At 42.7% G+C, this 27,331-nt stretch overlaps 1 protein-coding gene across 1 annotated transcript in view; it reads left to right on the top strand.

Annotated features, from left to right (window-relative positions):
• Positions 1-13,451: 13,451 nt before the first annotated feature.
• Positions 13,452-27,331, top strand: part of LOC126474955 (protein phosphatase PP2A 55 kDa regulatory subunit) — a 71,799-nt gene continuing 57,919 nt past the window's right edge. Inside the window, exon 1 of the mRNA XM_050102473.1 lies at positions 13,452-13,579. Coding sequence (XP_049958430.1) covers positions 13,468-13,579 — 112 coding nt within the window. The 5' untranslated portion in view covers positions 13,452-13,467. The remainder of the gene's footprint in view (positions 13,580-27,331) is intronic.

Genomic DNA, 27,331 nt, shown 5'->3' with positions numbered 1-27,331 from the left:
AAATTCACAACAACCTCTGGGTCTTCTATTTATTGACAATCCATTGCCTTAATTTCCTACTTTTATGTAATTTATCCAGTTTTAATCTGCAGTTCGTCATTTTTTGTTCTTATTTGTCCATTGCAGTTTGAGAGCTGATTTCTAAATCTTCGTGTGACAATTACATAACGTATCTGAAACATCCTGGTGTTTCCCCAAGACGCCCACGTATACAATCTTCCTTAATAATTTTTTGACGTAGTGTTTGCAGTGATTACATTGCGGTTAGTGCAAAATTCTATCAGGAGACTTCCCCTTCATTGTTTTCCTCCAACCCATTATCACGTACTATTTTTCCTTCCTTTCCCTACTATGTATTTCCAGTTTCTCATTACAATTAAGTTTTTGTTTCCATTTAATGAATTGAACACAGTCTTCCTTGGACACTATAACGCATTCACTATGCTGCTCATAGCAGTTGAACCGCATTCGTATTTTCGTAGTCATTATTACTAGTAGTACTCCTGCGACACACCTGTTTGATTTTGAATATCTCGGCACCAAACTTCACTAATTCCCATCGTAACGTCAACCAATCCGTTTCGCTTTTCATTTTCTCTAACCTACCTATCCGATTAAGATCTATAACATGTCACCCTCCGATCTGTATAACACGAGACTTGTTTCTTACAACACCCTTCTATGTAGTCCCCGCCCTTAGGTCCGAATCAGGAACTATTTTAATACTGTATATTTTACCCGAGAGGATGTTATCGTCATTAAACTTTTTAGTAGAGCAGCATGTCGTTAGGGAATACAACGGCTGTAGTTTCCTCCCGCTCTCAGGTGATCATAGTACCAACATAGCAAGTCCATGTTGACTAATGTTACAAGGCTTGATTCTTGACCACGCTAGTACTATAAAAGCTGCTGCTGCCACTCTTCGACTATAAGTAAATCTGACTTCTCCACAGATGCCCCTCCGATGTAGCACCTACTGTGTGCTTATCTGTTTCGTTGAGACAGGCGCTTACCATTCTTTCATGAATGTGGAGAACGACTTAAAAACAAGTCAGTCAGTGGCTGTGTTCGTGAAAATTTTATCAAATGAGCAATTAACGGGCAGACACTTTATTGTGAAAAGCAGAGTAATCTCGTAGATGTAGAGATGTAGATGTGAATTTCACACTGTCGATGAAACCTCGGGAACCTTGCTTATAAATTCGATTGTTTATTACCTGTCATGCCATGTTAATAAAAGGTTTGTGCGTACTGCGTAGGGAGCGATTGACGGACAGTTCAGATAACAAAGATAATGCCTCGGCGTTAACAAACATGGCCGCGATTGCTGCAGCTGTCACGCGTCGAAATCGGGAGTTAATAACGTGAAGGTTAACGTGTAAACAACACAACGTTCTTGTAGAACCAGTAGCAAAGAGAGGAACTTAACTGCCTAATGCAAGTGGAAACCACATTTGTATCACAAAATGTGAGATCCATAAATAAAGATTGCCAAATCCACCAAGATATTATTAAGATCAGTGTTATAGCAATATGATGTTAAATATATGTTCATCAACTGGAACCTTGACCAATAAACAAATTACCTTTTTAATGAATGTTTTGCAAAAAAGTAATTTTGATCGCTATTAATTCTTTCTTTCAGACTAGTTTCGTATACTGCAAGATTTTAGTAAATTTTCTAAGATTCATCAGTTCTCGGTTCCGTGTGGCTTACTAGAACACGTCTGAAAATTTGGTTAGTGCAAGTGTAAAGAAACATGCGTTGTTGTGTTATCTAAGGCATTGTTATTAACTGGGATCATACTCAAAATCGTAAGTCACAGAAAGCGCGGTTTTGGGTTTCCATGGAATAATTCTAATAGACTCATACAGGGATTGGTGTCCCGTGCTAGAAAACCATATCAACTCCTCTTTCTTGCAAAACTGCTACTAGTTCTCAGCAATGAAGCGCAGAACTGTACTTGACCGTAGACTAGGAAAGTTTGGGCAGATGCCTTTGCGCTACGTTTAATCGCAGGCTACAAAAAAATGCTTCAAATGGCTCTGAGCATTATGGGACTTAACATCTGTGGTTATCAGCCCCCTAGAACTTAGAACTACTTAAACCTAACAAACCTAAGGACATCACACACATCCATGCCCGAGGCAGGATTCGAACCTGCGACCGTAGCAGTCGCGCGGTTCCGGACTGAGCGCCTAGAACCGCTAGACCACCACGCCCGGCAATCGCAGGCTACAAAGTGAGGTTAACTTTATTCAGTTTTGCCAATCAACAGTTTTATTAAGCTAATTTACCAAAGAAAATTATGCATCAACGTCTACCAACTTTATCAAACGATTAATTGTCGATGTTACCTTTCACAACTCATTACACATTCTCGCCCAAATAGAAACTTTCTCGAAATGTTGATTTCAACAAATACAACTTCCTTTTCCTGAATTGTTTTGTGGATTCCTTCACGAATATGGCGGTAATCAGGATTTTGTAAGACATATTAATGGAACATGGGGACAAGTGGTATTCGCATTCGACCATTATCCTCAGTAAAACAGTTGTGGCATTGAGATTGCTCGTTCACTTGCAACATCCATGTAACACCTAAACATACTTATTACCCTTAGTAACTGCACTATTGGTACATTACAGCTCAGAATTCTTCAAGCAAGATTCTACAATGAAGTTTCTTTTTCCACTATTCACTTTTTTTCCTATTTGCCGGAAATTGTTCAAGAACCCTTGTCTGCAAATTTCATTGATTACTATAATCAGCAGTCGTGAGTTCTCCCTTCCGTAACCTGAGGGTAAGAGCCTCTAATGATTGTCTCATAAGTGCGTTAGGTTGGAATGAAACGTACTGTAGCCTTAAAATGCTTTTGCGTAGCTCACTAGTTGCTTATTTCTGTATTCTTCGTACATACAGACGCATAAAAAGCTCTTCGAAATATCATTGTCCGTTACTATCTAAACCGAAAGATTCTGATTAAAATAAATCACTACATCTGGGCCATCAAGCTGTACAAGATAATTAGGACAACCATGTAATGTCTGCCCAAATTTTTTAAGGATGATGGTTGATGCTATGCACCTGACTACTCAGGACCAACAGTGATCGCCAAACTAAGTAAGCCTACAAGGCAACATCATTTGATGACACTTTACACTTAAGTATTGCTGAAGGAAGTAAAGTAGAAATAAAATAGAGAACGCAAGTGACGGAGAATATAAAAAAAATTGTACAACTAGTATCATTTTCCTGTTCAATACACCTGTTATGACAACGACACTTGATTTACCAAATGATATCTGAGACTGAATTAATAACACCCTCGGCTATGACCGATCTTCGAAATGTGTTGTTTGGCATTACGACCATACATAATAAAAGACGACTTCTCCAATTTTTTCATCATCCACTTGCGTTACCAGTCAGTTCCTAGGTCGTGGCTAGGATTCATTTTTAATTTTTTCCCACGTGAAACGCATTGTCACATAATCCTTTTCCCTTTCAGCATCTTACTGCAATATGTATCTCTTTCATGTTACAAAGGTTGAAAGTTCCTAGACATTCTTCTCAAATTGTGACATAGTGTCATGGGATCGGCAACCATTAACATTTATAATAGTTTTCTCAGCGCTTGGATCACAAAAGGTTTTTTGAAATTGCTTTTACCAATTCCACTCTTATCGAAAATCATTATCGGAGCTACAGCATAAAATAAATCCAATAAACACTGAGAATCTCAACGTTTGTTGGGTTGGGTTGTTGAGGGGAGGAGACCAAACAGCGAGGTCATCGGTCTCATCGGATTAGGGAAGGACGGGGAAGGGAGCCGGCCGTGCCCTTTCAAGGAAACCATCCCGGCATTTGCCCTGAGCGATTTAGGTAAATCACGGGAAACCTAAATCAGCATGGCTGGACGCGGGATTGAACCGTCGTTCTCCCGAATACGAGTCCAGTGTGCTAACCACTGCGCCACCTCGCTCGGTAAAGTTTGTCATTTGAGAGCATACATATACATATTGCATTCCTTGCACTATCCATTTAGATACGAACACTTGATTAATTGACTGATCGATAGCTCTTTGACGATTAGTGCGTGGTATTCTATGCTCGTTCTTTGTTGGTGGAGAGTTTTGTATGATTGATTCTGATAACGAACGAAACTCTAGCTTACTAACTAACCACCTGATATTCTTCATGCTATCAGCGATTACTCTTTTAATTTATCTGCACTTAATACAGGGTCCAAAAGATATGTTAAACTAATGACTGTTGCAAGTATGTCAGTAGGCATTCTGTAGTGTATATTCTGCTTTGTGAAACAGTTTTATATTCTGCTTTATGACACATTTTAGTTGCCGTTTGTAAAATTCTTTGAATATTTATTGTATATTTCCAAATGTAGACCTCATGATGGTTTTCGAAGAGAACTATGAAGCAGACGGTACAAAAGCTATTATTGGTAGGCATGTTTGCTTCTTGTCTTTTCGTACTTCCCCTTCTTGAGCGACATCACGGTTCCTTTTTCTGACTGGGAAAAGATAGGCGCAAATCTGCTATCACTGGTAATAGGCATGCCTGTTGTTCTCTTGAGTAGAAGTTTCAGTGCATGCTGTATGCTTATAAAGACAGGCCAAGCAGAGTTCTTGTCTTACTAGAGTGTATCGTTTGTCGAGCATCAACATCAAGTTGTTTCTTTGAACCTTAGTAAACATGAACGCACAATGAAGGGTTGTTTCTTGGACTTTAATTAAACAAATTTCTTAAGCCTTAATTGTCTGTCGCGCTCTCAAATTACCGATCCAGTATCTCGAATGCTACAGTCAGTACATTCTAAGAATCCAGTATGTGCGAGAAAGGCCAGGGGAAGAAGGGATCAGGCCCAGGGAAAGATTTGTCTTCTGGAATGAAGCTTTATTGGAATGGAGTTGTTGTAATCCCGTTGACATCGAGATCATCAGAGAAAGATCGCTATAGCTCAGCATGTGAAAACGAGTCAGCAAGGAGCTGGTTAGTAGAACCAGCTGGCATATACTACATAACTAAAGCTCAGACTGCCTGTATGAAGCCCACATCTTCCTAGTTGAATCAGTGTCGTTTTACCCATTTCAGTTTTGCATTTGGTACCGAACAAAGTGGCCCAGTGAATAAGGCACTGAGCACGCATTCAGGAGGGGCAGCATTTAGATCGTCTTCCTACCGCCCAGAGCCATATGTTGCATGATTTCCCAAAATCACTTACGAAAAAATATCGAGTGGTTCTTTTGAAAAAGGTCACCGCCAGTTTCTGCCCCAATTCCTGCTCTGTCAGAATATATTATGATCCGTATTTAATCATCTCGTCGTCAACATGATGTAAAACCGTAATCTTAACACTATTGTCTTCTTTCTAGATATATAATTGGAATGCAGCAAATCCGGGCAGACGTACAGTATGTATACTTGGCGTTTCCTTTCCCACTCAGCTAGGCACCATACAATGTGTTGTGTAGCTTACATAAGGTATGACTAACTGACAGAGTTGCAAGTGGAGGGCAGTGTACTTAGGAACACATGATGTTTCTTCGTCGGTACTTTAGTTGTGAATGGTTTTAGAATTCCAAGAAGGAATGCGCACTAGAGGCTCCTTAAGCAGTTTTCAACATTTTCTATAGTCTCTGTTGTTGTTAGGTATGAGGTCGCGCTCTGTGCAGCGTTTGTAAATATTTGTAGTTCTATACATTTAAGTGCTGTAAAATATATTAATGCCATTTGCGGTAGGTTGTTAATTAGCTTAGCGCCCGTAGCTTCGCTCACGTTGACTGTATGGTCTACACTGTTTTCCTTTTGTTTTTGTTTTCCCTTAATCGAATATTTATGTTGTTCACAAATTGCAACACTTTCTAAGCTTTACACGCTGATTAAGGCCATGGAAACATGGTTTTTTCTGAATTTACTTCTCGTTCTGGCAATTAAGGATCGGAGATCTTTGTTAATTCTGCCTTATGAGTTCTTGTGGTGATATTTCCATTGAAACTTCCATCCCCTGACACATACTGATTTAGAAATCAAACGCAGAGGATCATAGATACAGCTTTAAAAATATTTTAATATAACGAAATATTTTCATAAGAGTGTTCATCCCCTTATTGGCTGGATTTCCAAAAATACTGAAACACGTACTTTTTTCCCTAAGCAAGAAAAGAATACAAATTTTCGTAGATTTAGCTTAAATTCTTTAATCATGAAACATTTTCATACAAATTTCCATCTCTTATTTCACCACCGTGGAGGTTGAATTTCCAGACATGATGAAACAGTTTTTTTTTTAATTTTTTAATTTCCAACCAAGAAGTCAAATATCAGTTTTCGTGGATGTAGCTTTAAAAATGCTGTATTAGATGTTTAGTAATGATTTATTTTTTTAAAAAAGCTGTCACCCAGCATTTTACCCTTAGTGGTTGAATTTCCAAAAATGCTGAAGCACGTGCTTTAATTTGGACAGAGAATTCTAATATCAACTTTCGTAGCTCTAGCTTCAAAATTGCTTTAATGGCGACATATTTTCTAAAAAAACCTTTCATCCCTCTGCAAATTTCAAGCGTCTATCTTTAGTGGTTTGGCCTGGGTAAATATGAGTAGATGTCTTTTATATGCAGAGACTCTACAGTTACAATTTTAATGCCACATAAAATTCTGTGTATTTTTAGAACTAATTATATAACACATGGTAGCGAAGCCATACTACGTCAGTCGTGCACCATCTTGAACCTTGAAACAGAAGAATGCCTTTTACCAAGGAACATGTGCTATTTGCAATATAATTGAGATTCATTAGTGTCTGGACAGTTTTAACTGCCTTGAAAATGGAAATTTGTGTCAGTGTTAAATAAAGTAAATTTCAAAACGTGTCTAACTTGTAATTGGTTTTTTATTCAAATTCTGCTTGGTTTGATTTCACTTCTGATTATTGGTGTGTAGTAGAGTAATAATTTATCACATAAGCGACTAAACATATTACTGACAATATTTTTTTGATTGCAACAGTTTTAAATTTCAATAGGATATCTGTATATTTGGAAATACCTTTATTTTCTGGAATAGCTTTTGTAATTTCGGAAAAAGATGCAGCATATAGAAAGAGAGTGTCAACACTTAAAAATGCATTAAACTTCTATTACAAGAAAATGTATTAAACTTCTATTACAGGGCTGGCTAGAGGTGAAATCTGGAAAGTGTTCCAAGACAAAACATTCTCCTCCATCGTTTAACCCCATGCAAATTGAATTCTGTTCCATCATCATTTGGACCAAACAAATCAGTATGGATCAAGCAGCTCTGTTTCCTCCCGTTAAACAACTTAGTAAACATCTCAGATTCATGAAAACTACTTGAGAATTAACAAAATTAGAGAGTTGTTGGTGACCTGTTTGACGATGAATTAAAATTTTCTTAATATACTTCTAATCACTCTTAGTTGCGTATGCCTTTTTCCAGTGCTATAAATCGCTCTGGATTGATACGGCTGACTATTTCATGACTGTGGACAACAATGATTCCTTATTGATGATCTAACGAACAATTCGGGTCTTTACAACTATTTATGCACACTGTAGTTTGTTTATGTAGAGCATTAGATGCTAGTCTCTCCATCGAGTGCTGAAAATTTGCAGGTCTTCCTGAATTTCATAATTCGCAAAAACTCTCTTGCTTATCGAGAGACATTGTGAGAAGCCTAAGCGTCTTCAGTTCGCTTTCCTATACCTGGAAAAGACGTGACAGATTGCCACATGATCTCGTCTCCCCTTCTTATCGTCGCAGTAACAAACAGTCACCAAGATCGTCAGAAACTAGCACCTTGGACACCGCTGCATACTGATGACGATATATTGACTACTGTCGACATGAAGACCTTTCACGACAAGACCGTGGAAAAATCGCGTTGAACAGCCCGGACTATGCGTCAGTGGAAGGAACGGAGGTCGTATAACACTCCCTTAGGCTACGTTTTGCGAATTTACACCTCTGAAAAATCGTTATTTGGCCTTGTTCCTTACGTGTCGAAGAGTGCTGAGGGAGTGCATAAAATAAGGGAAATAAGAGCTCGCACGGAATGTTTCCTGAAAGTTTGACCGTACCTTTTTGTAACACCCTGTATGTGACACTTAAAGACATAATAGCTCTCACTAACCTATTTAATTTAAAATGTAGCATGGCTTTGCTGACTTACGCGTTTAGCAGCTGTTGACCTTAATAACTCATTGTCTACTGTCTATCTACTTAGACATACTGTAATTTTCATAGTTTCTGTCGTACATTTAGCATGGCATGTATCTCTGTATACACGTGTCCCAGAGAAGCGTCTTTTGACCTATGTAAACTGAATGTGTCTTAAATGGTCACTGAGACAGTGTTTTTAGCACATGACTATTTAATACATGGTTTAGTGGACACGAGACAGCTGCACTAATCGTTGGCTACCGGTTCCTGTGGAAGGAAAACCCAGCAATAACTCAGTTTATCGCCACTGTCCTAACATTTCATAGCTGCCTTTTCCTCGTCGGCTAGCTATGGCGACGTAGTCTTACCACAGCCTCTCATTTTGTACCAAAATTTCTGAATGGGGAACTCACGCCCACTTCTGTAACGTTACAGGTCGCAGTTAATTTTACGTGTGAAGATCTCTCCGTTGAGAATGATATGACTTGTTAGAACCCTTCATCCAATCACCAAGCTTGAGCACATCAGTACGTATTCTTTACTGTTAAGAGGACATTGCCCTCGTGTCCAACAATATTCACATATTTCACTTCATATGCACTAAAATTCCTCGTCGTCTATAAAGTAGGACATACTACTTCATAAATAATTGCACAATTTGCACAAAGCCAGTCCAGTAAGTTTCTAGACTGATTTTATTCCTGCAAATGACAGATGTGCATTCGACCAGTCAATTGTGAGCACGCAGGACGTGCGGTCGCAGTCAGCGTTGTTGTGGCACAAACCGCAGTGGAGCAACAGCTCGAAAACAGGTGTTCAGAACGTTCTACAGAATGTTTTGAAGACGACCGAGGTGTGTGCGAAGTTCGCCCCGCACACCTCGACTCTCGAACAAAAACAACGACGCGTGGGCGCCTGTCGCGACTTGAATGCAGTTCAAAACGCGGACGATTCTTTTTTGGAAAAAGTCATCACGGGTGAGAGAGTTGGTGTTATCAGTAAGAACCTACCACAAAATGACAAACTGCAGAAATTCACGCGAAGGGTCAACGCTTTGACGACATAATTATCAATCAAATCAACGAGATACGCGCGTTGAACACCATCCCAAAGAAGGACTTTTGTGCGCTATACTCAAGTGAGTGTGCGTGTGTGGAAGGCGGAGGGGCGGGGGGGGGGGGGGAGAGAGAGACTATGTAAAATACCTTGCGTATTAAAACGTCTTAACGTTTCTCTATTTTTTTTTCATCCCAGTTTCGTTACTTTTTGGACTGATGGGGTATGGTAATGATCAGGTCCAGTCGCCATTCCTCCTGCTATTCTACATCTACACGGATACTCTGCATATCACATTTAAGTGCCTGGCAGAGGGTTCATCGAACCACCTTCACAATTCTCTATTATTCCAAACTCGTACAGCGCGCGGAATGAATGAACACCTATATCTTTCCGCACGAGCTCCGATTTCCCTTATTTTATCGCGGAACGCCCTATGTAGGTCGGTGTCAACAAAATATTTTCGAATACGGAGGAGAAAGTTGGTGATTGGAATTTCGTGAGAAGATTCCGTCGCAATGAAAAACGCCTTTCTTTTAATGATTTCCAGCCCAAATGCTGTATCATTTCTGTGACACTCTCTCCCATATTTCGCGATAATACAAAACATGCTGCCTTTCTTTGAACTTTTTCTATATTCTCAGTCACTCTTACCTGGTAAGGATCCCACACCGCGCAGCAGTATTCTAAAAGAGGACGGACAAGCGTAGAGTAGGCAGTCTCCTTAGTAGGTTTGCTACATTTTCTAAGTGTCCTGCCAGTAAAACGTAGCCTTCGGCTAGCCTTCCCCACAACATTTTCTATGTGTTCTTTCCAATTTAAGTTATTCGTTATTGTAATACCTAGGTATTTAGTTGAATTTACGGCTTTTAGATTAGACTGATTTATCGTGTAACCGAAGTTTAGCGAATTCCTTTTAGTACTCATGTTGATGACCTCACACTTTTCCTTATTTAGGGTCAACTGCCACTTTTCGCACCATTCAGATATTTTTTCTAAATCGTTTTGCAGTTTGTTTTGATCTTCTGATGACTTCATTAGTTAATAAACGATAGCATCATCTGCAAACAATTCTGGAATATTTACTTCGTCTTCTTTTGTGAAGGCATTTCGGAAGGGCTGTGTTTAGTAAATCTGCTTTGGCAGCACTGTCTTCGATAGTATCTCCATTGTTATCGCGCAGAGAAGGCATTGATTGTTTGTTGCCGCTAATATACTTCACATAATGACTAGAATCACTTTGTTTTTTCTGCCAGGTTTCGAGACAAAGTTTCGTTGTGTAAACTGTTATAGGCGTCTCGCATTGAAGTCCGCGCTAAGTTTCGAGCTTCTGTAAAGGATCGCCAATCTTGGGGATTTTGCGTCTGTTTAAATGTGGCATGTTTGTTTCGTTGTTTCTGCAACAGTGTTCTAACCCTTTTGTGTACCACGGAGGATCAGCTCCGTCGTTTGTTAATTTATTTGGTATAAATCTCTCAATTGCTGCCGATACTGTTTCTTTGAATTTAAGCCACATTTGGTCTACACTTATATTACAAATTGGGAATGAATGGAGATTGTCTCTCAGGAAGGCGTCAAGTGAATTTTTGCCTGCTTTTTTGAATAGGTATATTTTTCGCTTATTTTTCGACGATTTGGGGATTACAATATTGAGTCTTGCTACGACAACTCTGTGTTCACTAATCCCTATATCGGTTTTGATGCTGGTTATTAACTCAGGATTATTTGTTGCTAAGAGGTCAAGTGTGTTTTCACAACCGTTTACTATTCGCGTGGGCTCATGAACTAACTGCTCGAAATAATTTTCAGAGAATGCTTTTAGCACAATTTCGGATGATATTTTATGCGTACCTCCGGAATTAACCATGTCTTTTAGTCAACATATCTAGTGTAAATTAAAGTCACCACCAACTATTATCGTATGAATCGGGTATGTGTTTGAAATCAAACTCAAGTTTTCTTTGAACCTTTCAGCAGCTGTATCATCTGAACTGGGAGGTCGGTAAAAGGATCCAATTATTATTTTATTCCGTCTGCCAAGAATGACCTCTGCCCATACTAACTCACAGGAAGTATCTACTTCAATCTCGCGACAATTTGATTTTAGTTCATTTGTTATTGCGTCGTGACTAATCTCCATCTACAGGGGCTGGACAAAAATATGGAAACGCCAAAAACAAAACACATTACGATTCACAGCATGGTGTACGAACCCACTGACAATCGGCATAGCTTCCTCTCGTCTAGGAATGGATAAATACAGCTCCTGTATGGTTTTCAAAAGAATCTTATGTCATTCTCCCTGCAAAATAGTGGCAAGTTCAGGTAAAGAGGATGGAGATGGATAGCGCTCACGCAGCCTTCCCTCCAGAGTAGACCACAGATGCTCAATAATGTTGAAATCTGGTGACTGTGGTGGTCAGAGGAGACGCGAAAATTGATGCTCTTACTAATAGAACCAGTCCTGGAAGATGCAACCTGTGTGAACGAGACCCTGTCGTTTCGGAGCACAGCATTGCCCATAGCGAACTTACCGTTCACAATAGGATGGACCTGATCACGCAAAATTGTCACATAATCGTTGGAAGTATTGCGACCTTGCAGAATAGCCATAGGCCCACGCAATACCTCGATGTGGCTGCCCAAATCATTACCAAAGCCCCGCCATGTTTTTCTCGTGGGAGGTAAACTGCACCAAAGGTGGAAACAGTGTGAAACAAGTCTCATCCGTCCATACGACTTTCTTCCATTGCTCCGCACTCCAGGTTTTAAGGCTTCGGCACCGCGTTTTCCTGTTTCGAGCAGTTGCATCACCGAATTATAGCTCGCCCTGCAATTCCCTGCTTATGGAGCTCCCTTCGTGTTTTTTTGGTGCTGACACAGTATGTGACTGCGACATTCAGTTCTGCAGTGACTTTTGCAGCTGTGGTTCTTAATATTTTTCGACCTGACCATCTTCAGCGACAGCTCGTCACGATCACTCACCGCACACTTTCGTTCGCCTTGTGACTTAGCAGCTGATGTTTTGCTATCTTCGATACGGTGTCTCTTGAAACACCAAACACTGTGGCTGCCTTGGTTACGGAAGTCCCAACAAAAAGTCACGGGATAGCGGTATGCACACACGCAGTAGCATCGGGTACACAAGGCACAAAAGGCCAGCGCATCGGCGGTGCTGTCATCTGCACTCTGGTTATTCACGTAAAAAGGTTTCCGACGTGATTATTGCATCACGACTTTTAACGCGGAATGGTAGTTGGAGCTAAACGAAGGGGACATTCCATTTCGGAAATCGTTAGGGAAGGAAGAGGCATGCAACCTACACCAGTGCTTCCATTTGCGCGTGACGCAAACACAGTCGCACAGCGACTAGGCACAAGGCGCATAGGTGTAAATACACATTAATGGTGCGGGCCCTATTTACATGGAATGGACTGCATTCTGTGATCCGAGTCGACCACTGACTGGAGATGATGTTGTTCGGCTACTTGGAGACCATTTTCAGCCATTCGTGGACTTCACGATTCAAAACAACCATGGAATTATTATGGATTACAATGCGCCATGCCAGTGGTCGGCAGTTTTGGTTTGCAAGTGATTTGGCCAACCAGATCGTCGGACATCAGTCGCATCCAACTTGTATGGGACATAATCGAGAGGTCAATTCGTGCATAAAATCCTGCACCGGCAACAGTTTCACAGTCATGGATCACTATAGAGGCAGAATGACTCGATATGTCTGCACGGGATTCCAACTACTTGTCGAGCCGGCGCTACATCGAGCTGTTGTACTACGTCCGGTAAAAGGAGGTCCGAGACGATGTTAGGTGGTATCCTATGACTTTCGTCATCTGAGTGTTCTGGCCACGGCTGACACTCGCGACGTACTGAGGACATTGTGCACGTGTCTCTCCTTTTGTCGTCAGATACAACGGCAGAAACGTGCGGGCTTAGCTAGCATCTGCATTTGTGTTCAACGTGCATTTCTCGCAATGTCTCCATATTTCTGCCGAACCCCTTACAAGACAAACTGGCAGGTACGCTTCCCCTGGACATTTATCGACGTGTGGCACGTGTGCTGCCCTCAGGTCGGTGTGGCGGCGTCGGCGGCGTCGCGGGACACGGTCGCGGTCACGGCTGCCCTTGCGGCGACGGCGGCGGCGGCGGCAGAGGCAGGCGTGCGGCGCGCGCCCCGCCAGCGGCTCCAATGGTGAGGGCGAGCGGGGGGGCCATGATCCGCCAGGCCAGCCTCACCAAGCTGGGCGTCATGATCAACACGGCCGTCAACAGCAAGAGGAGCAGTAAGCAAACCACTACTGGTAGGCCTAAGTGCTGCACTTATCTACTCATTTCTCCAGTAGGCTCGTTTTCTGTGATTACAACGTAGCGTAATGGTGATCTCTCTGCAGATGAGCTTGCTAACGCGCGGCTGTACGGAGCTTCTCATCTCAGAGGTAGGCGGTTCGAATCCAGATGGTGAAAAAAAATCATCGCCGATACAAGAGAGCTGTAATGTTTTAAAGCTCAGCGAAAAAAATAAAGTGAAGTCATTGCGACGTTTTGTTCAAGTGATATGATTATATACCGTCATTTGGGACGGTAATAATTTCAGAGCATCATCAGTGGTCACTGTGGATGTTTGCCAAGTTCGTTAAGAGTTTTCATGTTTCATATTACTTCTGTGAAATCGTATTTAATTACAATTATTACTAAGGATTTTTTGGTTCCTAATATTCTTCTGCATACAGGCGTTTGATTTTTAGTTCACTACACTTTACTGACAGTGAATATATTTTCGTTTTCATCTTGAGTCGAACCACTCACGCCTTCCGCCGTGGCCGAGGTTCTAGGCGCTTCAGTCCGGAACCGCGCGACCGCTGCGATCGCAGGTTCTAATCCTGCCTTTGGCATGGATGTGTGTGATGTCCTTGGATTAGTTAAGTTTAAGTAGTTCTAAGTTCTAGGGGACTAATGACCTCAGATGTTAAGTCCCATAGTGCTCAGAGCCATTTGAACCACTCACAGATTCTTAAAAATGCATGCCGCAACAGCAAAACAAAGGACACAAGGTGTAAGTGCATCTGTTCAGCATGAAAAGTGAGATATATTCCGTATATATAGGAGGGCGCGCTCAAAAGTACTGCCAACTGAATTTTTTTCATAAATAGAATTCTATACCTTTCTAAATGTTCAAATGTGTGTCTGTGAATTCCCAAGACTAACACAGTACTTAAATTAACTTACGCTAAGAACAAGACACACACACACACACACAGACACACACACACACCCGTGCCCTCCGGCTGTAGGGCCGCGCCATCCGTTAAATGGCGCCTCTCACCCCGCGGCCACTCCGCGCGGCTCCAGACCTTTGTTATTCATGTCTACAGATTTGCAGCCCTCTGCTGCTAGAGGGCTCTCCGAATTGTACCTTGTAACATGGCGGTTGGTGACATAACTATACGGATCAGCCAGAACACTATGATCAGCGACCTACTATCGATATAAACCCGTCCAGTCGATAGCAGCGTCACCTGGCGAGGAATGACTGCTAGTCAGACACACGCACGGCGCATGTAATATCATTGAGCTTGCTCTCCGTGTGTACAAGGGAAGGGGCTAGATCTATGTGAGTTTGAACGCGGGCAGACTGTGATGCCCAGGAGGCTCAGCACGACTTGTCGGGTGTTCGGGGAGTGCTGTGGTGAGTGTCTTCAACATGTGGCGAAACCAAGGCGAAACAACGTCCAGACCTCGTCGAGTTGGGTGGCTATCCTTCATTACAGATGTCGGACGTCGTAGACTGGGCAGACTGGTAAAACGGGGCAGGCCGACCTAACATCAGACTTTAATTCTGGGCAGACTACAAATGCGTCTGAACACACTGTGCATCGAAGACTCTTAGACGGGCCTCCGCAGTCGACGACTCATGCATGTACCAATGTTAACACCACAACTTTGACTGAAATGGGCACGTGACCATTGGCACTGGCCATTGGCGCTGTTTCAGAGTGTTGCTTGGTATGATGAATCCCGATATCTTCTTCATCATGCCGATGGGAGGGTGCGAATACATCCTCTTCCAGAGGAATAGCTCCTTGGCCCCTGTACTGTGCGACAGAGACAAGTTGGCGGCGGCTCCCTAACGGCTCCCTAACCCTCTGTGCATCGATGGGGTCAGTGGAGCTCGTTCAAGGCACCATGACGGCCAAGGAGTGTCGTACCCTGGTTGCAGACAACGTGCATCACGTCATGACGATCGTGTTTCCCGACAGCAGCGGCATTTTTCAGCGAGGTAAAGCGCCATGTCACAAGACCAGGAGGATGATGAAGTGGTTCGAGGAACACAGTGGCGAGTTACAATTGATATGATGGCTCCCCAACGTGCCATATCTGAACACGATCGAACATGTGATTTAACGTGGTGTCGGTGCTCAACCGCCACGCTCCCCGGAAGGTACAGGAATTAGGGGACTTGTGTGTGCAGGTGTGCTGCCACTTCCCTCCAGCTACCTACCAGGGCCCCTTTACTTCCATGCTACGACGCGTCGCGGCTGTTATCCGTGCCAAGGGTGGACGTACCGCCTATTTTGTAGGTGGTCATAATGTTCTGGCTATTGGTTGTATGTCGGTACGTGGGAATCAGCGTGCTGTAATAGAGTTTCGAATGGAGAAAGGCCGTCCAGAAATGGTACACCCTCTCCTTCAGAACGAAAATGCCGGATCACATTCTTGCGACATCCGCAAGAATCCGACGCTTTCAATTCACTGTCTTCGATCATCCTCGGTGCAGAACCGACTTGGCCTCATCCAATTTTCATCTTTTTCCAAAATGTAAAGAACACTTTCGAGCCGGCCAGTGTGGCCGAGCGGTTCTAGGCGCTACAGTGTGCAACCGCGAGACCGCTACGGGCGCAGCTTCGAATCCTGCCTCGGGCATGGATGTGTGTCATGTCCTTAGGTTTAAGTAGTTCTAAGTTCTAGGGGACTGATGACCTCAGCAGTTAAGTCCCATAGTGCTCAGAGCCATTTGAACCATTTGAACACTTTCGAGGACTTCACTTTGATAGTAATAAGTGTTTCAAATGGTGATGAGGTTGTGCCTTCGTCAAAAAAGTCAGACGTTCTACAGTGGTAGTAATAACAAACTGGTCTCTCGTTGGGAGCAATGTGTTCGTGTCCAGGGTGACTACGTTGAGACATAAATATGTGGATATAAAAAATTCTTAGGCATTACTTTTCAGCACTCCCTCATATGTACTGGTATCCCAAGCTTAAGCACAAATAATTTTGACATGATGTGTCACTGCCAAATAAGATAGCTCGATGAAACTTGGCCATACGCAAAAAGAACTACTACAGTCTAGTACAGAAGATAACTGGAAGGAACCCCTACGCAATGAGACGAACATAATTTCACTGAAGTCACTGTGGTTCAAGATGGTCTCCTGGACATTACAAAAGACTGCACGAGGTTATTAATAGGGTGTGTGATCATTGTGGACAGCGATGCATGCTGTGCAGAGTGCTTCCATGCTGGCCGCAGAATTGGTAAAGAGTTCTTGTGGTAGAGTGTTCCATTCCTCCACCAGGGTAGTTGATAAATGTTGGATGATCGTTGATGCATGTGGATGTGCTGCAACACTTCTATCAAACGCATCCCAAATGTGGTCAATGGGATTTAAGTTGTGGGAACAGGATGGCCAATCCGATTGCCATATATACGGTCATTTCTTTGTGGTGAGGTCTTATGGGACCAAACTACTTATGTCATCGGTCCCTAAGCCTACACACTACTTAAGCTAACTTAAACTAACTTACGCTATGGACAACACACACACACACACACACACACACACACACACACACACACACACACACCCGTGCCCGAGAGGGGACTCGAACGTCCGACGGGGGGAGATAAGGTCATTCCAAGAGCTCCTCCACCCGAGCAGTTCGGCGCGGTTACGCATTGTCATCCATGAAAATGTAATTGAGGGTCGCGTGTACCTCAGAAAAGACGTACGTGGGGACGGAGTAACAAGTCACAGTAACGTTGACCAGCGAGTGTACTGTGCCCAAAGATTTAGTCAGGACGCCCATGTAACATTATCCCTACCTGCACCATAGCCAGGACCACCAAAACAATCATGTCTAACAATGTTGCACATGATGAGATGTGGGAAATCGTAACCCACCCAGGGAAATGGTCGAACACGATCGTTTTGCGGTCCAAGAGCTATGACATGGGGAGGCATAATGTTGCCTAGGCTTACTGAACTGCAGGTCTTTGTACACGGTACATTCACTAGTCAGCGTTACTATAACACTGTACTGCTTCACAACTGCAATTTTACTGGGGTGCATTCGGCCTTGCTTTCATTTTTATAAGCTTCAACTCAAATAACTAAAGAAGATGGTGGTACATTTTTCTCACTAAAGTATACATTATCAACAAGACAGAAAATCAGCGCTCTGCAAATGTTTTTGTAATGCATGGTGTAAAAAGAACTCTGGTTCATGTCATTGCAGTTGCGATTCGTAATAACATCAAAATGTGTACGAAGAATGAAGTATCACTTTGCAGACTAAAAGTTCAGATGAACTGGAATATTCACCCTTTATAAAATCGTTACTGTCTCATAACCTTACATAGCTACCAACTATTAGGGATTGTCCGTAATTATTACGGATTTATCACCTTCGTTACGGAGTTATGAAGAGGTACTAAAAATTATGAAAATGGATATTATTGATTTTATGTTTTTTTAAAAAATCGGAAAAGATACTGTTTTTTACTTTCCTATACGACAGCCACATACTACTACTAAGATTTTTTATATATCGTGATTTCTTTGCAGTGTATGTAGTAAACCTGGCTACGAATAGTCTTGTAGGAAAAAATGTTGCATGTACGAGTAACAGAGCTTGTAAGTAATTGAGATATTTCTTGATAATAAGATATTCACATAATTCTCAGGCCTTGAAATCATCGAAGTTTTATCGCCGACGTCAGTTTCCTCTGAGTAGTATGTTTAGCCCCTGATTTTCTTTCATTAAGTGCAACAATGTTCAGATTGCGAGCGGTTAATTAGACTTCTGTATTTACTTTTATTTGAAGAATTTCCCGTTTCATTCATGCCTTCATATAAAAATGCTACACGGTGAGACTTATCCTCTACGTGGCAGATGCAGAAAAACCTCAAGCAGGAGGCGATAAAGATATCTTGAGCAACCTTCACTTTTACCGTAATAAAAAATAATAAAGTCACATGAAAAGTTTAAAAAAGTTTTTTTTTTAAACTGATTAGACACATATGCAAGACATTTCCATCTTACGGTATAATAAATTTACAATTGTGGTTCTCTTCCTTAAATCATGAAACTAACTACATCATCAATAGGACAATCAATGTCAGGGTGAGTGTTCAACAAGGTAAACCATTAAGTCGTGACTTTTCTCGAGCAACTGCCAGACCGAATAACGTATCGAGATCACTAGAATGGCCGCGACTTTTCGGGTAGGTATATGTTAGCTATCTATGTTCCAGACAGAAAAGTATAAAATATGATGACGCGGATGCGCGTGCTACATAGGAATGTACAGCTACTCGATAACTCGTTCAGTGGAGTCGACTGACGAAAGAAACGAGCGAATAACATGCGGGCTGACTGGCGGGGGGTGACAATGCCGATGGCCCCGCTGGAGGGGGGGGGGGGGGGAGGGCGTTCCCCATATTTACCTGCTACTGAGCCTCTACCAGAATACATACGCTGAGGGAGCCACGAGATAGTCCAACTAGATAAAAATTTCGCCCAACAGTGCTAGTTCGACATTTCCCCTGCGGGCGTACGGCAAGTGCACCTGCGTGCGGTGGTATATTGGAGAACGTAAATTTGAAATCAGCCCGACCTTCTATAATTGGTGACACAGCCGTCACAAAACATCTGGGGCTGCCGGAATCAGCTGTGAAGAGGCTGTGAAATTAAACAGTCACAGTGGCTAAGGAGGCGCTCTTTACTGTAAACGTTTGTAAAACTGACCTTCAATGGCAGAGTTACAGAGTAATATGAGAGACAGATTAGCTTTTCCGTGATTTCCCTAAATCGCTTAAAGTAAATGCCACGACACGGACGATTTCTTTCCCATCCTTCCCTAGAGCGAACTTGTGCTCCATATCTGTGATATTGATGTCGACAGAACGTTGAACTCTTGTCTTCCGTCCTTCCTATTAATGTGAGAGACAGTGAGCTTCTATCGTTAATTTCTCGAGAATAGAGAACCGCTGTATACACACGGATGGAAGTAAAAATGCCCGTTTAACAACAGTTTGGTGCAGCTCCGACCTTGAGTCTGTTAGATGTAAGCTAACATACCGACCAGAAACCTCACGCGTAGTTCTTTTTATGCTTCAACAGAATACGATAATGAACAACTGAACTGGAGACCAAAGACCTTGTAAAAACAATTACTCGCCGAGGGGGCTGCAAGCGCGGGACACTTTGAACGAAGGATGAACGCCGTTATGACGTAAAGAGTCTGGAAGGATGAAGTGTATTATGACTTTTAAGTACACATATCTATCATCACACATTCGTTGGTACGTGCATACATTATTTGTTAGTCGTAAATATGCCTAAGTGTCCTTCCGTACGTTAAGATAAAAATAATGAAGAGTTATACAGCATTTAATTGCACGAATAAATTCGGGAAAAGAGCCATTGTTATCTTTTCACAAGCTGCGACATCGTCGCGTAACATTTGACGATGACACTATGGCTGCAGTACATTAAGACTTTGTTTTTCTGAAACAGATCTGATGATGGTCATTAAAGACCGAAACCGGTAATCTGTTATCAAACAGTTTGTGACCACAGACGTAAATTAAAGGAAACTTATTGTTATCTTTCACAGATATGTGCGTATATTCAGATGTTCTATATTGTGGACTTTCAGTCACAGCACGTACATTTTCAACAGGGATGCATCACTGATTTTCAGCCATTTTTTTAATAGTACCTGCTACATTTGACAGTATTGGTGGATATGAGGATCGAAAAATCAATACATTTCATTTTAAATATTTGGAGCTCTAAGTAACGCCACGCTACAGTTCGCGCTCATGCTTACTTAATAAGTCGGATTCGGTTTTGAACAAACAATTATGACAGATTTCTTGTAGTATGTAAAAAACAAACAGGTAAACAGTAACTGGTTGCCGTTTGTTCTTCATAAAATTAATTACTATCTTTTATTTACATACTTAAATGAGACATTATGTTTATGAGATAATGCAAAGGAAGGCTCGTTAAGTTTACCACCACAATGGCCGCCTTTCAAATCGTCCGCTGTTCGCAGTAGACCACCTAAGGGATTTTGGGATTCTGGTACGCGCTCCAGGGTGTGCGGACATTTGCCACGCCGTACATTTGCCACTATTTTACCTGCTCCGATGGGTTGGGTCCCTTGTCTCCCGCTCCTGCTCCTCATCGCTGTCGCGCAGTAAAGGTACATACTGAGTCTTTCCGCTGGTTTACTTAACATGGGACCAGAATCTCTTTAGTTTTTCTACCACATTTCTAGAGAGATTTTCGTTGTGGAAACTATTTAATGCATCTCGCGTTGAAATTCGCACTAAATTTCGAGCCTCGGCAAAACTTCGCCAATCTTGGAGATTTTGGGTTCGTCTAAATTATACGTGCCTTTTTCGGTGCTCCTGCAGCAGCTTTCTGTCGTGTTTTGTGTACCATGGGGGATCAGTTCCGTCTCTTATTAGTTTATTTGATATAAATCTCTCGATTGCTGTTGATACTATTTCTTTGAACTTAAGCCACATATGGTCGTCACTTACCTAGTTTGGAAGGATTGGAGACTGTCTCTTAGAAAGACGTCAACTGAATTTTTAGCTGCTTTTATAAATAGATATATTTCGCGTTTAGTTTTGGTGAATTTCTTTGTTACGGAATTGAGCCTCGCTCGACTGTGTTCACTAATCCCTGTATCCGTCGTGACGCTCAGGATTATTTGTGGCTAAGAGGTCAAGTGTGTTTGCGTAAACATTTACAATCTGAATGGCCTCGTGAACTAATTGTTCAAAATAATTTTAAAAAAAGCATTTTGAACAATTACGGAAGTTGTCTTCTATCTAAAATAGGGTCTGAAAATGTATTTTTGTCAACATACGGAAGGTAGATTGAAGTCACTGCCAACTATAATTGTATGAGTAGCGTACCTATTTGTGATGAGACTCAAGTTTTCTTTGAACTGTTCAGCAACTGTTTCATCTGAGACCGGGGGTCGGTAAAAGGAGCCAGTTATTAATTTATTCCGGTTGTCGAACATAAACGCTGCCCGTACTAAGTCACAGGAACTATCTGCTTCAATGTCGCTTGTGAGCTGAAACACACATTACATTATTTTTCCTTAAGTTGTGCTTCTTGTTTCTGTTGTATTGCAGATCATTACAATTACGGATTTTCCCTCCAAAACCTAGGATGCTTTCTCTGTGGCCCTGTAAGTACCAGAGCTAAACAATGTAGAACAACAACGTACGTTACAAGCATGTTGTTGTTGTTGTTGTGGTCTTCAGTCCTGAGACTGGTTTGATGCAGCTCTCCATGCTACTCTATCCTGTGCAAGCTTTTTCATCTCCCAGTACCTACTGCAACCTACATCCTTCTGAATCTGCTTAGTGTATTCATCTCTTGGTCTCCCTCTACGATTTTTACCCTCCACACTGCCCTCCAATACTAAATTGGTGATCCCTTGATGCCTCAGAACATGTCCTACCAACCGATCCCTTCTTCTGGTCAAGTTGTGCCACAAACTTCTCTTCTCCCCAATCCTATTCAATACTTCCTCATTAGTTATGTGATCTACCCATCTAATCTTCAGCATTCTTCTGTAGCACCACATTTCGAAAGCTTCTATTCTCTTCTTGTCCAAACTATTTATCGTCCATGTTTCACTTCCATACATGGCTACACTCCATACGAATACTTTCAGAAATGACTTCCTGACACTTAAATCTATACTGGATGTTAACAAATTTCTCTTCTTCAGAAACGCTTTCCTTGCCATTGCCAGCCTACATTTTATATCCTCTCTACTTCCACCATCATCAGTTATTTTGCTCCCCAAATAGCAAAACTCCTTTACTACTTTAAGTGCCTCATTTCCTAATCTAATTCCCTCAGCATCACCTGACTTAATTAGACTACATTCCATTATCCTTGTTTTGCTTTTGTTGATGTTCATCTTATATCCTCCTTTCAAGACACTGTCCATTCCATTCAACTGCTCTTCCAAGTCCTTTGCTGTCTCTGACAGAATTACAATGTCATCGGCGAACCTCAAAGTTTTTATTTCATCTCCATGAATTTTAATACCTACTCCGAATTTTTCTTTTGTTTCCTTTACTGCTTGCTCAATATACAGATTGAACAACATCGGGGAGAGGCTACAACCCTGTCTTACTCCCTTCCCAACCACTGCTTCCCTTTCATGTCCCTCGACTCTTATAACTGCCATCTGGTTTCTGTACAAATTGTAAATAGCCTTTCGCTCCCTGTATTTTACCCCTGCCACCTTTAGAATTTGAAAGAGAGTATTCCAGTCAACATTGTCAAAAGCTTTCTCTAAGTCTACAAATGCTAGAAACGTAGGTTTGCCTTTCCTTAATCTTTCTTCTAAGATAAGTCGTAAGGTCAGTACTGCCTCACGTGTTCCAGTGTTTCTACGGAATCCAAACTGATCTTCCCCGAGGTTGGCTTCTACTAGTTTTTCCATTCGTCTGTAAAGAATTCGTGTTAGTATTTTGCAGCTGTGACTTATTAAGCTGATAGTTCGGTAATTTTCACATCTGTCAACACCTGCTTTCTTTGGGATTGGAATTATTATATTCTTCTTGAAGTCTGTGGGTATTTCGCCTGTTTCATACATCTTGCTCACCAGATGGTAGAGTTTTGTCAGGACTGGCTCTCCCACGGCCGTCAGTAGTCCCAATGGAATATTGTCTACTCCGGGGGCCTTGTTTCGACTCAGGTCTTTCAGTGCTCTGTCAAACTCTTCACGCAGTATCATATCTACCATTTCATCTTCATCTACATCCCCTTCCATTTCCATAATATTGTCCTCAAGTACATCGCCCTTGTATAGACCCTCTATATACTCCTTCCGCCTTTCTGCTTTCCCTTCTTTGCTTAGAACTGGATTTCCATCTGAGCTCTTGATATTCATACAAGTCGTTCTCTTATCTCCAAAGGTCTCTTTAATTTTCCTGTAGGCGGTATCTATCTTACCCCTAGTGAGATAGGCCTCTACATCCTTACATTTGTCCTCTAGCCATCCCTGCTTAGCCATTTTGCACTTCCTGTCGATCTCATTTTTGAGACGTTTGTATTCCTTTTTGCCTGTTTCACTTACTGCATTTTTATATTTTCTCCTTTCATCAATTAAATTCAATATTTCTTCTGTTACCCAAGGATTTCTACTAGCCCTCGTCTTTTTACCTACTTGATCCTCTGCTGCCTTCACTACTTCATCCCTCAAAGCTACCCATTCTTCTTCTACTGTATTTATTTCCCCCATTCCTGTCAATTGCTCCCTTATGCTCTCCCTGAATCTCTGTACAACCTCTGGTTCTTTTAGTTTATCCAGGTCCCATCTCCTTAAATTCCCACCTTTTTGCAGTTTCTTCAGTTTTAATCTACAGGTCATAACCAATAGATTGTGGTCAGAGTCCACATCTGCCCCTGGAAATGTCTTACAATTTAAAACCTGGTTCCTAAATCTCTGTCTTACCATTATATAATCTATCTGATACCTTTTAGTATCTCCAGGGTTCTTCCATGTATACAACCTTCTTTCATGATTCTTAAACCAAGTGTTAGTTATGATTATGTTGTACTCTGTGCAAAATTCGACCAGGCGGCTTCCTCTTTCATTTCTGTCCCCCAATCCATATTCACCTGCTATGTTTCCTTCTCTCCCTTTTCCTACACTCGAATTCCAGTCACCCATGACTATTAAATTTTCGTTTCCCTTCACAATCTGAATAATTTCTTTTATTTCATCATACATTTCTTCAATTTCTTCGTCATCTGCAGAGCTAGTTGGCATATAAACTTGTACTACTGTAGTAGGCGTGGGCTTCGTATCTATCTTGGCCACAATAATGCGTTCACTATGCTGTTTGTAGTAGCTTACCCGCATTCCTATTTTCCTATTCATTATTAAACCTACTCCTGCATTACCCCTATTTGATTTTGTGTTTATAACCCTGTAGTCACCTGACCAGAAGTCTTGTTCCTCCTGCCACCGAACTTCACTAATTCCCACTATATCTAACTTCAACCTATCCATTTCCCTTTTTAAATTTTCTAACCTACCTGCCCGATTAAGGGATCTGACATTCCACGCTCCGATCCGTAGAACGCCAGTTTTCTTTCTCCTGATAACGACATCCTCTTGAGTAGTCCCCGCCCGGAGATCCGAATGGGGGACTATTTTACCTCCGGAATATTTGACCCAAGAGGACGCCCTCATCATGTAATCATACAGTAAAGCTGCATGCCCTCGGGAAAAATTACGGCTGTAGTTTCCCCTTGCTTTCAGCCGTTCGCAGTACCAGCACAGCAAGGCCGTTTTGGTTATTGTTACAAGGCCAGATCAGTCAATCATCCAGACTGTTGCCCTTGCAACTACTGAAAAGGCTGCTGCCCCTCTTCAGGAACCACACGTTTGTCTGGCCTCTCAACAGATACCCCTCCGGTACGGCTATCTGTATCGCTGAGGCACGCAAGCCTCCCCACCAACGGCAAGGTCCATGGTTCATGGGGTAAGCATAGCATTCTGTATTACTTCATTTCCTTATTTCTAACATTTTAAAATTGTACGTCGACTTCAGATGACATGTCAATCATAGATGTTCTTATCTTTATTTAGTGTACGTATTTTCAGTCATGTTTTGAACATTGTCCCGCTACACTTTATTAACTAATGTTTCACCGCAAGGGATATCGGATTTTAGAGAGTAAATTAATATGGAGTATGTCGTTCTTCTTTTCAAACATTCACATTACCATTTCGTCTTTCCTTATTGTCTTTTGGGCATGCAGTTGTAGTAATTAAAGTAGGCACAAATGCAGTGAGCAAAAAGAAATGATTAACGTACATTCGCATACTCTTTACATCGTTCCTTTGTTGTTGCTCCCATGCCGATGGACTGTTTATATCGCATTCAGTAAGCGTGAAAAGAAGCTACCCTACAAACACAGGGATCTAAATTTCTACTTGGCAGAACTACACTCCTGGAAATTGAAATAAGAACACCGTGAATTCATTGTCCCAGGAAGGGGAAACTTTATTGACACATTGCTGGGGTCAGATACATCACATGATCACACTGACAGAACCACAGGCACATTGACACAGGCAACAGAGCATGCACAATGTCGGCACTAGTACAGTGTATATCCACCTTTCGCAGCAATGCAGGCTGCTATTCTCCCATGGAGACGATCGTAGAGATGCTGGATGTAGTCCTGTGGAACGGCTTGCCATGCCATTTCCACCTGGCGCCTCAGTTGGACCAGCGTTCGTGCTGGACGTGCAGACCGCGTGAGACGACGCTTCATCCAGTCCCAAACATGCTCAATGGGGGACAGATCCGGAGATCTTGCTGGCCAGGGTAGTTGACTTACACCTTCTAGAGCACGTTGGGTGGCACGGGATACATGCGGACGTGCATTGTCCTGTTGGAACAGCAAGTTCCCTTGCCGGTCTAGGAATGGTAGAACGATGGGTTCGATGACGGTTTGGATGTACCGTGCACTATTCAGTGTCCCCTCGACGATCACCAGTGGTGTACGGCCAGTGTAGGAGATCGCTCCCCACACCATGATGCCGGGTGTTGGCCCTGTGTGCCTCGGTCGTATGCAGTCCTGATTGTGGCGCTCACCTGCACGGCGCCAAACACGCATACGACCATCATTGGCACCAAGGCAGAAGCGACTCTCATCGCTGAAGACGACACGTCTCCATTCGTCCCTCCATTCACGCCAGTCGCGACACCACTGGAGGCGGGCTGCACGATGTTGGGGCGTGAGCGGAAGACAGCCTAACGGTGTGCGGGACCGTAGCCCAGCTTCATGGAGACGGTTGCGAATGGTCCTCGCCGATACCCCAGGAGCAACAGTGTCCCTAATTTGCTGGGAAGTGGCGGTGCGGTCCCCTACGGCACTGCGTAGGATCCTACGGTCTTGGCGTGCATCCGTGCGTCGCTGCGGTCCGGTCCCAGGTCGACGGGCACGTGCACCTTCCGCCGACCACTGGCGACAACATCGATGTACTGTGGAGACCTCACGCCCCACGTGTTGAGCAATTCGGCGGTACGTCCACCCGGCCTCCCGCATGCCCACTATACGCCCTCGCTCAAAGTCCGTCAACTGCACATACGGTTCACGTCCACGCTGTCGCGGCATGCTACCAGTGTTAAAGACTGCGATGGAGCTCCGTATGCCACGGCAAACTGGCTGACACTGACGGCGGCGGTGCACAAATGCTGCGCAGCTAGCGCCATTCGACGGCCAACACCGCGGTTCCTGGTGTGTCCGCTGTGCCGTGCGTGTGATCATTGCTTGTACAGCCCTCTCGCAGTGTCCGGAGCAAGTATGGTGGGTCTGACACAATGTGTTCTTTTTTCCATTTCCAGGAGTGTAATTACATGCTGACATAATAGTCGGTATTGCTTTCGTTTTCCAAAAGTTACAAATATTTCGATTTCGGAAAAGAATCTCTGTATTTGGCCAAGATGTCGAAGAAGAAGGTCCCTTACGTACTGGTTGTATCGAGTAAGATGTGGAGACGGCGATTTGAAAGCCTACAGAAGAAGTACGAGGAAGGCCGTCCCTTACCTGAGGGATCGCTACTCAAGCTACCTGGCGAAGGGGCAAGTGTGGCAAATGTCTGGCATTCCCCGCTCCAGACAGTTACCCTGTTGTGCAGATACCGTTGCAGTCGTCCCAGCAAATTTAACGGCGTGACACCCAAAGACAGGATGAGTAAGATC

This window comes from Schistocerca serialis, chromosome 4, assembly GCF_023864345.2.
Source record: "Schistocerca serialis cubense isolate TAMUIC-IGC-003099 chromosome 4, iqSchSeri2.2, whole genome shotgun sequence".
NCBI classification, from domain to species: Eukaryota; Metazoa; Arthropoda; class Insecta; order Orthoptera; family Acrididae; genus Schistocerca; species Schistocerca serialis.
Note: the sequence above shows the minus strand (reverse complement) of the source record. Positions and strands in the feature narration are given on the sequence as shown.